Source organism: Hemitrygon akajei, chromosome 14 (assembly GCF_048418815.1).
Source record: "Hemitrygon akajei chromosome 14, sHemAka1.3, whole genome shotgun sequence".
NCBI lineage: Eukaryota > Metazoa > Chordata > Chondrichthyes > Myliobatiformes > Dasyatidae > Hemitrygon > Hemitrygon akajei.
In genome coordinates this window covers 79,088,543-79,101,573 of record NC_133137.1, presented here as the reverse complement: position 1 = coordinate 79,101,573, position 13,031 = coordinate 79,088,543, and the positions used below count along the sequence as shown (strand labels likewise).

Below are 13,031 nucleotides of genomic sequence, written 5' to 3'. Positions count from 1 at the left end.
CTACCTCTGAGTATATAGGTGATTGCTTTTTGTGCTCTTTGATCATACTCAATCATGGTTTCCCTCTCCCTTCCCCCTCCCACTCTCAGTCCACAATAGAGACCCATATCAGAATTGGATTTATTATCACTCACATACGTCATGATTTTTTTTCTCTTTTTGCAGTAGCTCTGGACCCTCTCCAATGCCACGAAATTACCACAAAATTACTACAGTACTCTGCAAAAGTCTTAGGCACTCTATACATATATATATATATGCTTAAGACTTTTGCACAATACCGTAGATAGATAGATGGATGCACTGTAGACAGACAGATATATGTAATACTGTAGTCAGCCTGAGTTAACTCTTTGTTCAGTTTATCTATAACCATGAACTTCTTGTGGTTTTCCCACAGAGGCAAACATTGGTTCAGAAGACAGTTCACTATCAGATGCTCTGGTTCTTGAGGACGGTGAGTACACTTAAATGTTGGTAAATGGTTTACTTTATGTTAAGTATATTAGAGTAACTACACAGGCAGTGCACGAAGAGCTCATTATCCACTGCTTTATCGCATATGGATACACTTACTTGCCCGATTAGTCCTAGATCCGATCTAGAGCATTCTACACATCTAACTCATATACAGTATACATTACACATTCAATCATTGTTAGGACAAATTAAGTGCCCCTTATCCAAAAAACTCCGAAATCCAAAACTTTTTGAGCTCTAACATGACATTACAATGGAAAATTCCACAAGGCGCTGGGAAGGTTCCCAGGTGATGCGCAGGTCTCTGCAATCTCAGATGTTCTGAGAAGTGACCTCACATATATCATGAACAGGTTAATAAAAAAATAGAAAAAGACTGCATGAAGGGAAAAATGAAGATCTTGAAGTGTATTGATAGAGTGGATTCATCAGCATTGGAGTGAAATTAAGTCCCTTATCAGTATGCTAATCATGAAACAAGCAAAGGCCTTATTTCGGCGAACTCAGAATTGAAGATAATTGCAGGCTGGTTGCAGAAATTTAAGAAAAGGCACAGCATTACATTTTTAAAGATCTGTGGTGATAAAGCGTCAGAGCAATTCATTGACGAGTTTGCCGAGATTATTGCTGTTGTAAATCTAACATGCTAAACGGCTGCATCAGTACATACGTGTGATGAACAAGTGTGAGACCAAAACTGCTTACCGGTAACACATAAATTAAGAGTTGGGATGATGGTGATCCCAAGCCATCTCATTATATATGCTAAAATCCAAAATCAGAAACACTTCCAAGCATTTTGAATAACTGGGTACACAACCCGTATAAGTAGTGATCAGTTTCCATACCACTTGTGTTGTGGCTCCCCACTATGTCCTTTTGCACTAACTAGAGTGAATCATTGTTGGTATAATCTCAGATGGTGATGAGAGGGCGTACAGGAGTGAGATATGCCAACTAGTAGAGTGGTGCTGCAGCAACAACCTGGTACTCAACGTCAGTAAGATGTAAGAGCTGATTGTGGACTTCAGTAAGGGTAACACGAAGGAACACATACCAATCCTCATTGAGAGATCAGAAGTGGAGAGAGTGAGCAGCTTCAAGTTCCTGGGTGTCAAGATCTCTGAGGATCTAACCTGGTCCCAACATATCGATGTAGTTATAAAGAAGGCAAGACAGCGGCTATACTTTTTTAGGAATTTGAAGAGATTTGGCATGTCAACAAATAGACTCAAAAACTTCTGTAGTGTTACCGTGGAGAGCGTTCTGACAGGCTGCATCACTGTCTGGTATGGAGGGGTTACTGCACAGGACAGAAAGAAGCTGCAGAAAGTTGTAAATTTAGTCAGCTCCATCTTTGGCACTAGCCTACAAAGTACCCACGGCATCTTTAGGGAGCGGTGTCTCAGAAGAGAGCGTCCATTATTAAGGACCTCCAGCATCTAGGGCATGCCCTTTTCTCACTGTTACCATCAGATAGGAGGTACAGAAGCCTGAAGGCACACACTCAGTGATTCAGGAACAGCTTCTTCCCCTCTGCCATCCAATTCCTAAATGGACATTGAATCTTTGGACACTACCTCACTTTTTTAAGATATACAATATTTCTGTTTGTACACAATTTTTAATCTATTCAATATATGTAATTGATTTACTTGTTTATTATTATTTTTTCTTACTAGATTATGTATTGCATTGAACTACTGCTGTTAAGTTAACAAATTTCACATCACATGCCGGTGATAATAAACCTGATTCTGATTCTGAATTTGTTTACAGAGCTAAACTTTGTGATCTCAAAACCAGTCACAGTTTATAGATTTCAGTGGAAGAGGCTAGTTAGCTAATATAATTTCATTCATCATCATCATTATGTGCCATGTTGTGGGTGATCATGGTCTTTCCCTGACCATGATTGTTTTTGACAATTTTTTCTATGGGAAGGTTTTGCCATTGCCTTCTTCTGAGCAGTGTCTTCTGACCCCAGCTGTTATCAGTATTCTTCAGAGGTTGTCTATCTAGCATCGGTGATCGCATAACCAGGACTTGTGATATGCACCAGCTGCTCATACAACCATCCATCACCTGCTCCCATGGCTTCACGTGACCCTCCTCCCTGATGGCAGCTTTGAGAAGAGAGCATGGCCTGCATGGGCTGGGGTGCGAGGGATCTCTGATGGTGGCTGCTGCCTCCCACACATACACACATGTCACTGTTGATAAAGAATTCAGGACGGGTTGTAACTTTAAACAATCCATCCCAACCGAGATAAAAGTACTGAGCCGGTCTGGCACTAAGTTCTGCAAACATGACCTGATTCGGACCTACAATGGGTAGAGCCACTGACTCACAGCTCCAGTGATCTGGGTTCAATCCCACCCTCTGGCACTATCTGTGTGGAGTTTGCACATTCTTCCTGTGTCTGCATGAGTTTCCTCCCACGTCCCAAAGATGCGCGAGTTGGTGGGTTAATTGGCAGCTGAGGCAGACACATTGGGGACATTTAATAGAGTCTTGGATAGGCACATGGATGAAAGAAAAATGGAGGGAAGGGTTCATCTTACAGTAGGTTAAGAGGTTCAACTCAACATCGTGTGCCAAAGGACCTTCACTTTGCTGTAATTTTCTATGTTCTTAAACTTCCCCTGGTGTGCAGGTAGAGGTAAAATTGACCTGCAGAGCTTGAAAGGCTGTAAGTTCAACTCCAGTCCTCATTTATATCTTGCTGTTTGGACGCAACAGACAACAGGTGCTGGACTCTGGAGCAACAAACAATCTGGAGGGACTCAGTAAGTCAGGAGGCAGAGAGATGGTCGACATTTCCAGAATCAGGTTTAATATCATTGACGTATGTTGTGAAATTTGTTGCTTTGCAACAACAGTATATTAGAATACATAATAATAAAACTAAGTATATATAAAAAAAGAAAATTAAATAGTGCAAAAGGAGAGGGGGAAATAGTGAGGTAGTGTTCATGGGCTCATAGTCCATTCAGAAATCTAATGGCGGAGGGGAAGAAGCTGTTCCTGAATTGTTGAGTGTTTGTCTTTAGACTCCTGTATCTCCTTCCTGATGGTAGCAATGAGAAGAGGCTATGTCCTGTGTGATGGAAGTCCTTAGTGATGGATGCCACCTTTTTGAGGCATTGCCTTGTGAAGATGCACCTGCACCTGCACCAGGACTGAGTGTAGAGGGGAGATGGTCATCACCTTGCGGCCTTTGTTTGTTTTGCAGAGGACTGTCACGGCTCGAGCCTCTCGTCACCCATCCAGTCTCCGCACAAGGCCCTCCCTCCCCGCCCACCCTCACATCAGAGACCCCACCCACCGCAGTCCCTGGATGGCTTACGCCAGCTGCACTACCATCACAGTGATTACGACAAGTCACCCATCAAACCAAAAATGTGGAAGGAGTCGTCCTTAGATGAGCCATACGAGAAGGTGAAGAAACGAGCCTCACACAGCCACTCCAGGTCAGTCCTAGCACACTAGACATTGAATTAATCACAGAGGTGAAGTAGTACTGAAGTATATTTACAAAGTCCTTACTTCGTTTTTATTTACAACCTATGTTAGTCAGCAGATCAAGTTCAAAAGCCACGGGATAATGTTGCAGCTCTATAAAGCCCTGGTTAGACCATGTTGGGTTATGATATTGTGATCCAAGGTTCTTTCAGAAGTCATGAACGAGGCACAAAACGTGTTGCTTCATGATCATTTTATTGAACATTGATAGAACAAAGGAAAACTGAAATGAAAAGTGACAAAGGTCTACTAAGTGAAGGAAGGGACAGTAAAACTAAGATAATGCTGCCATGCGGTGCAGCTATTTTATACTCATAGTTATGAAATATTCCATTCAAATTTGTAGATAAGGGCTGACCAATGAGATAGGTCTTATTCAAATAATGCAGAACAAAGAAGCTTCCAAAGTTTACCAGAATTATACTGTACTTTCGATAATCACTTGGGACCACACTGAATTCGTATATATCTATTGTGACCACTGGGAAGCATTGTAAACAGTTACTTGTATATAAGTAATTATATAAAGTAGAAGCATACTGTATAGTTAATTGTCAAACTACAATGAAGATAACAATTATATTAACCTGTTGGATCCGGCAACAAGGTTTGTGTTCAGTTATGATCACCTCATTATAAGAAGGATGTAGAAGCTTTAGAGAGGCTGCAGCGGAGATTTGCCAGGATGATGCCTAGATTAGGGAGCGTGTCTTATGAAGATAGGTTGAGCGATCTATTGCTTTTCTCTTTGGAGTGAAGGAGGATAATGTATTCAAGATGGTAAGAGGCATAGACTGAGTGAACAGCCAGTGCCTTTTTCCCAGGCTGTAAATGGCTAATATGAGGGGGCATAATTTTAAAGTTAATTGGGGGACGTCAAGGTAGGTTTTTACAGAGAGACTGGTAAATGCAAAAGGAACATATTCCTGGGGTGGTGGTAGAGAAGATAAGTTAGGGGCATTTAAGAAGCTCTTGGATAAGCACATGGATGATCGAGAAATGTGGGAGGGAGGTGTTAGATTGATCTTGGAGAAGGTTATAGGGTCAGCACAACATTGTGGGGTGAAAGGCTGTACTGTACTATTAATATTCTATGTTTTATAAAACAGCTAATATGAGGGGGAATAATTTTAAGGTGATTTTAGGGAAGTATGGTGGGGGGGATGTCAGAAGTAAGTTTTTTTTACACAGAGAGTAGTGAGCGTTTAGAACACACTACCAGGAGTGGTGGTAGAGACAAATACATTATGGACGTACAAAAGACTCTGAGATAGACACATGGATGAATGAAAACTGGAGGGATGAGTAGGAAAATGTCAGAGGGTGAGAGTTGGATTTTCTCCTGTTAATATTGCTATCACCTTGCACTTGTGTGGTATGAATGTTCCTGTCACCTGTGGGCCCAGGTCTGGAGATGGTCCAGGTCTTGCTGCCTTGGGTTATGGTCTGTTTTGTTATCTGAGGAATTACGATGGTACTTTGAATTATTCACTGTGAATGTGTTGTTACTTAGCCTACCGAGTGGACACACGCGATTCCCCAGTGTGGGGAACAGTGCAGAGGCAGGGGCCGGAGGTTCACTACAGAGCAGTCCTGTGAGAAGTGCCCCGCACTGGAACTGCACACAGTCCAGCATGCCTTCCACACCCGACCTACGGATACGGAGTCCCCCCTACGTACATTCCACACGGTGAGTCAGCTGGAAGATAATCCTCGGTGTTTGTCTCACATGCTAAATAAGAGCACTAGTGGGAAAAAAACACGATATAAACAGGAAACTATGGGAAAACACAAGCTCAAGAGATCTGAAGGACAAAGGTCCTTGGACTCTCTGGGTCAGACTGATTAATTTAGTGATATTTGTTGTGAACTAATCTGTGCATTTCCTGATGACAGATAAGCAGGCAACTGAGGCCAAAATCTGTGCAAGTTCTGTCCAAGTCCTTGACCTGTTTTGTTAAGAAAGTTATTCTTCATGGTGTTTGGGAATTTGTTGGTTTTGGATAATGTGCTTACTACGATGGTTTCAGACTGTTATTTATTACCTAGTCTGATGTTTTCATAAAAATGTTCTTGTGAAGAAAGTATGCAATAAATTATCGATAGAAACACAATCCTGGAAATGGGATTTAAAGTGTCTGTCTGTCTGTGTATACATGCATGTGTGTTAATGTATGTGTGTGTCTCTATACATGTGTATACGATGATAACAGGCATAGGTAGAGTGGACACCCAGCGCCTTTTGCCCATACCGGAGGACATCAGTTTAAGGTGAGTAAAGGAGAGTATGGGGGGAATGTCAGAAGTAGATTTTTTACACAGAGTAGTGGATGCTTCGAACACTCTGCTGAGGGTGGTTGTAGAGGTTGGTACACTAGGGACATTTAAGAGACTGTTGGAAAGGCACATCAATGAAAGAAAAATGGGGTTTATTGTAATGCTTTGTAACTTCAGAGCAATAAGCTCATTCAGAGAAAGACACAGGAGACCAAAAATGCCGGTCTAACTTAGTCATTGGGCAAGGTTCCCATGTATCAAGTGATGACGTATGCAATTAACATATTTATAAATATAACCAGTAATTAATTATTTAGACAAACAAGAATGCTTAATTAAAGAATATATATATGAAAAATTATTCAAATATTACTAAAATATTAAATACACAGCAGTTATAGGCTGTGTAGGAGGAAGGGTTGGATTGATCTTGGAGTAGGTTGAAAGGTCGATACAACATCGTGGGCTGAAGGGCCTTACTGTGCTGTACTTTTCTACATTCAGTGACCACTTCATCAACTCCCTTTTGTACCTAATAAAGTGGCCACTGACTGTACGTTCGTGGTCTTCTGCTGCTGTAGCTCAAGTTCAAGGTTCAACATGTCGTGCATTCAGAGGTGCTCTTCTACACACCACCGTGATGAGATGATGAGAGGCATTTAGTCCTGCTTCTCACTGGGATGTTAAATGAATCTTAATTGCCTTAAGATAAGGAGTTGCTCATCAGGAATGAGTTGAGGAGAAGGGGTTGTGGAACTTTGAAATTCTCTCCCCCTCAAGGCTATGAATGTGCAGTCACTGAGTGCAATTGAGAGTGAGGTCAGGAAACTATCTATTTATTAATTAATTATTGAGATACAGCACAGAATAGGCCCTTCCAACCCTTCAAACTCAACCACCCAGCAATCCCCTGATTTAACCCTAGCCTAATCACGGGACAATTTGCAATGACCAATTAACCTACCAACTGGTAGGTCTTTAGACTGTGGGAGCTCCTGGGGGAAACCCACAGTCACAAGGAGAGCGTACAAACTCCTTACAGGCAGTAGTTGGAATCGGACACTATCAATCGGTGCAGAAAAGTTGAGAGAGAACCAGTCATGATCTGACATGATGGGCTGAATGGCCTATTGCTTCTGTTTCAGTTGTCCATGAGCAGAGAGATTTGAGAATTTTATACCCAGATTCTGAGGAGATTGTTGTGATGTTTGGTGGTGTAGCGGGGTCTGCTGGGCAGGACATGACGTGTCCCCCCCCCCCATAAAAGTTTGTAAATTAATGAGGGATATGGATAAAGTCTGAAACTTCAAGACTGCGAGTCCAGAACTAGAAGGCACAGATACAAGATAACGAGAGAGATTTAAGAGTCAGAAGAACTCACTTCTTTACAGAGGGGCTAGTGAGGACCTATAACGAGCTGCCAGGGAAAGTGATCAAAGTGGGTACGATTGCAGCGGTTAAAATAGGTACATGGAGGAGAGGGGTTTGGAGAGTTGAGGACTGAAATATTACAGAAGTCAGGAATGAGGCATCAAACTTGTTGTTTCATTAAGAGTTGATAAAACAACAAGAATAGGAACAGAACAGGTTCATGGATCACTGCTATTTGAAGAAGAGAAAGAGGAACTAAAGATAGCACATAGCATACCAGAGATCAGAAAAATCCCATTCTAATCTGTAGATAAGCGATAATCAATTAGAAAATATTTGTGCAATACTGCAGTAAAATTAGCCAATGAGAAAACACATTCACAATGAAGTACAGAGTTTTCAGAATTATCCTTTGTATAGCAAGCAACTAGAGGCATAATAAACAGATAAATATATAAAAACTACTTAAAATGCAAGCAGATAATTGTCAAACTGCGAAGAAAATGACAGTTCCAGCAGCATGGACCAGATGGGCCAAAGGGCCTGTTTCTGTGCTGCATTAGTCAATGACTCTAAAGGATGTGTTTCCTGCAGAATAACTGATCCTGTCCCTCACAACAGCTGTCTGCCACTTATAACCATGTAAATAATGTAGACACACACTTCGCACTACTCCCGCTGCTCAAAAACCAAACTAAAAACAAACACACCCCCAAACAACAATATTTAACCCTTCATTAAAAGTGAAGGAATCCAAAAATGTTAAATTAATTATTAACCAGTTTCCAATCTTACGAATATATTGATTTAACTTTTTGTCACGTGTGCATTACCGTGCAAAAGTCTTAGGCACATGTAAAAAAATAAGAAGTGAAGATGCTTTCAAAAACAATGAAATGAAAATTTTCTGAATATTAAAAAAAAATCTCTAACTTATTGGAAATTTACCCAGGTTAGATATATCTGCATTTTGGTAGAAGGAGTAAAAGGCACAGACTATTTTCTAAGTGGGAAGAAAATTCAGAAATCAAAAGCACAAAGGGATTTGGGAGTCCTTGTACAGGATTCCCTGGAGATTAATTTGCAGGTTGAGTCAGTGGTTAGGGAGTCAAAATGTAATGTTAGCATTCACTTTGAGAGGACCAGTTTATAAAAGCAAGGCTGTAATGCTGAAGCTTTGTCAGTACTGTGCAAAAGTCTTAAGCACATGTAAAAAAAAATCTGTAAAGCAAAGATGCTTTCAAAAATAATGAAAAGTTTCTAAATATCAAAAAATTACTATAAAAAGCAGTAAACAAATACTAAATCAAATCAATTTTTAGTGTGACCACACTTTGCCTTTAAAATTGCGTCAGTTCTCTTAGGTACACTGGTCATGCAGTTTTATAAGAAAATCAGCTGGTAGGTTGTTCCAAGCATCTTGGAGAACTGCCCACAGTTCTTCTGTAGACTTTGACTGCCTCACCTGCTTCTATCCCTCCTAGACAATCTTGCTGATGTAGAGATCAAGGCCCTATGGAGGCCATACCATCTGAAACGATATAAAATAATCTAGTGTACCTAAGAATTTTTGCACAGTACTGTAGTAACCTGAAGCTGTCAGTCCTCTGGACCTCAAGGCTGTTGATGTAGTGAGCATCTCCCCACATCACGATTTTATCACACTTTGTTTCTCTTTCACAGGTCAGTTGATATCAGCCCCACCCACCTTCACAGTTTGGCACAGCACTTTAGACACAGGAGTTCCAGCTTGGAGTCTCAGAGCAAGCTGGTTATGTCTGAGAACGAGACTGGGAGCCCGGACTTCTACACCCCAAGGACTCGTAGCAGTAACGGTTCTGACCCCCTGGACGATTGCTCGTCCTGCGCGAGTCACTCCAGCTCGGAACATTACTACCCGGCGCACATGCATGCCAACTACTCCACGCTGGCCGAGGACTCGCCCTCCAAATCCCGGGAACGCCAGAGGCACCGATCTGCTGGGAACCTGGGTTCCACCAATTCAGGGAGCATGCCCAACCTGGCCGGCAAGAGCGGCGGCGCCAACGGCGGGGTCTACCTTCACAGCCAGAGCCAGCCCTCATCGCAGTACAGGATCAAGGAGTATCCCTTGTACATCGACGGCAGCCCAACACCGGTGGTGGTACGGAGCCTGGAGAATGACCAGGAGGGACACTACAGCGTGAAGGCACAATTTAAAACTTCTAACTCTTACACCGCAGGTGGGATCTACAAGGACTCCTGGCGCGGCGAGGACATGGCTGCCGTGAAGCTGATGCCGTCGCGCTCACAAATTGTTCGGACTCCCTCCCTGGTTAAGGATAATGCTGAAAGGAGCACAAACAGGACTGCTCTGTCCGATGAGCTGAGGTCGTGGTACGAGAGGTCCTCGGCCACGCTGAAGGAGCACAATAGACTCGTTCACACAAATTCCGACTCATCAGACAGGAGTTCCCCGTACTCCCCAGCACAGAGTGCCTTCATCGGTCACAGCAGGACAACCCGTATGCCTCAACCATCCAAAGGAACGTCAGCTGTTTCAGGTAAAGCATCTCCAGTGTATGCCAACCCATCTCATAGACTTCCCTGTTCTCCTCAGCAATCCTCTTGAGATCCATATGTCTATATTCCCACATGCCTTGTTACGTTTTTGAGGGGATGTTTCCGAGGGTGCAAGTGTCTAGGATCAGAGGATGCAGCCTCAAAAGACAAGGTCATCCATAGAGTACAGAGATGAGGACAAATTCTTTAGCTGGAAAGGGTGAATCTGTGGAATTCATTGACACAGACAGCCATGGAAGCCAAGTAATTGAGTGTATTTAAAGCAGAGGTGATAGGTTCTTGATGAGTAAGGACGCCAGAGATTATGGGGAGAAGGTGGGAGAATGGGATTGAGAGGGATAATAAATCAGCCATGATGGAATGATGGGCCAAATGGCCCAATTCTGCTCCTATGTGGCCTATGGACATCAAATGGGGCAATTGGCCCATCAAATCTATGTGGGCTCTCCCTTTCCATTTTCCCCTACTAATTTTTGTCAGTATTTTCCCCACGGTCCCATCAACACCCCACTGACCCTACCACCTTGGTTTATTACTGTCACGGGGAAAAACTTTTATTTTACATGCCATGCAGACAGATCATTCCATAAATAAGGTTGTAAGAGGAAAACAGACAGGAGAATAAATTGTTAACTGTAGCAGAGAGAGTGCAGTGTGGGTAGACAAAGAGGGCCAAGACCAAGTAGTTTGTAAAACTATCTTTATTTGTCACATGTACATCGAAACATATAGTGAAATGGATCGTTTTTGTCAATGACCAGCATAGTCCAAACATTGTGCCAGGGGTGGGGAGGGCAGCCCACAGGTGTCTCCATGCTTCCAGTCCGCAACTTACTAACCCTGACCTGTATGTCCTTAGAATAAGACCATAAGATAGAGGAGCAGAATTAGGCCATTTGGTCTGTTGAGTCTTCTCCACCATTTCATCATGGCTTATCCATTTTCCTCAGTGGTCCAATCTCCTGCTTTCACCCTGTAACCCTTCAGGACTGTGGGAGGAAACTGGAGAATGCAGAAGAAACACACACGGTCACAGGGAGAACATATAAACTCCTTACAAGTGGCGGGAATTGTAGTTAGGGTTAAAGTCAGCAAGAAGAAACTATCCAGTGAGAAAAAGTTTAGCAAAAGGACTGGAGGGCCCACATGGAAGTTCTTCCCAATGCAGCAAGTAATTGGGAATGGGAATATTGGTATGGCTGGTCAGATGGGTTGGGAATGAGAATATTGGTACGGCTGGTCAGATGGGTTGGGATTGGGAATATTGGTACAGCTGGTCAGATGGGTTGGGAATGGGAATATTGATGCAGTTGGTCAAATGGATTGGGAATGGGAATATTGGTGTGGCTGGTCCCATGGATTGGGAATGGGATTATTGCTGCGGCTGGTCAAATGGATTTAGAATGGGCTGCTTTACAAGATTATGGATATTGATTCTCAATACAGAATTGGCTAAATATTTGAAGAAGGAATAATTGCATAGACTTGAAGGATGAGACAGTTGGATGAACCATGTTGGTCCTCAAATGGGCTATCATATACTCAGGGCTGAATGGTCTTCCACGCTGCACTGTGATTGTTGCTTACAGATGGTTTTCCTCTGGACACTTTGCAGCATATAGTGAGTTTTAGACCCTGGAGACTTGGAGAACTACTTGACGTCACTGCCCTGGGAATTGAACTCGGGCCACTGGCACTGTAAAAGTGTTGTGCTAACTGCTACACTACCTTGCCGCCCTAATAACAGGTGGATTTGGATTAGAGAGGAGATGAGAAATTTGTTTTCCAGTCTGAGAGAGGAGGGAATCGATCTCACTGAGGCCGATACCTTAACCACATTTATGGGCACAGTAGCATCATGGTTAGATTACTGGTCTCAACCTTTGATACACTGACAAGAGATCAAGTCCCAAAGTAGCAACAGGGGAATTTAAATTGAAGGAATTAATTAAATTTGGAACTTTAAAAAGAAACTCAGTAACTGTGAAGCTGAAGATTATTGTGAGATTGTCAGAATCAGAGGCCATGCTTTCTTCTCACTGCTGCCACTAGGAAGAAGGTGCAAGAGCCTTCGGTCCCACACCACCATCTTCAGGAGCAATTATTACCGCCTCAACCAGCAGGCTCCCAAACTGGCATGGATAACTTCACTCACCCCCAACCCTGAAATGATTCCACAAGCTGCAGGCTCAATTTCAAGGAGTCTACAACTCATGTTCTCAGTATCATTTATTCATTTGTTATTTTTGCAGTTTGTATACTTTTGCACATTGGTTTGTTAGTCCTTGTGTGTAGGTTTTCATTGATTCTATAGTATTTCTTTGTTCTACTGTGAATGCCTGCGGAGGAAACAAATCTCAGGGTAGTGTATGTACTTTGAATTTTGAACTTTGAAACCTGCTTGGTGGCACTAGATAGATAGATAGATACTTTATTCATCCCCATGGGGAAATTCAACATTTTTTCCAATGTCCCATACACTTGTTGTAGCAAAACTAATTACATACAATACTTAACTCAGTGAAAATATGATTTGCATCTAAATCACTCTCTCAAAAAGCATTAATAATAGCTTTTATTATTACACTAATGGTGTTTGGAGATGGAAATCTGTCTTCCCTTATGCAGTTGACTCTGCACCAGCCTCTGTAGGTGGTTTTAACCAACCCTTCAGCTCAGGAGTATTAGGGATGGGCAATAAATGCTGGCATTACCTGGAACATCCCATCATTTAAAAAGAAGTGCCTGCACAGTGATTAGTGTAATGCTTACAACAGCTGTAAGATCAGGGCCAGTTCCCACTGCTGCCCATAAG

At 42.4% G+C, this 13,031-nt stretch overlaps 1 protein-coding gene across 10 annotated transcripts in view; it reads left to right on the top strand.

Annotated features, from left to right (window-relative positions):
* frmd4a (FERM domain containing 4A) overlaps positions 1 to 13,031 on the top strand; it is a 496,550-nt gene that overhangs the window by 466,088 nt on the left and 17,431 nt on the right. For all 10 annotated transcript variants that reach the window (XM_073066422.1, XM_073066423.1, XM_073066424.1 and 7 more), the window contains 4 exons: positions 401 to 457; positions 3,717 to 3,954; positions 5,520 to 5,696; positions 9,338 to 10,197. In XM_073066422.1, coding sequence (XP_072922523.1) covers positions 401 to 457; positions 3,717 to 3,954; positions 5,520 to 5,696; positions 9,338 to 10,197 — 1,332 coding nt within the window. The remainder of the gene's footprint in view (positions 1 to 400; positions 458 to 3,716; positions 3,955 to 5,519; positions 5,697 to 9,337; positions 10,198 to 13,031) is intronic.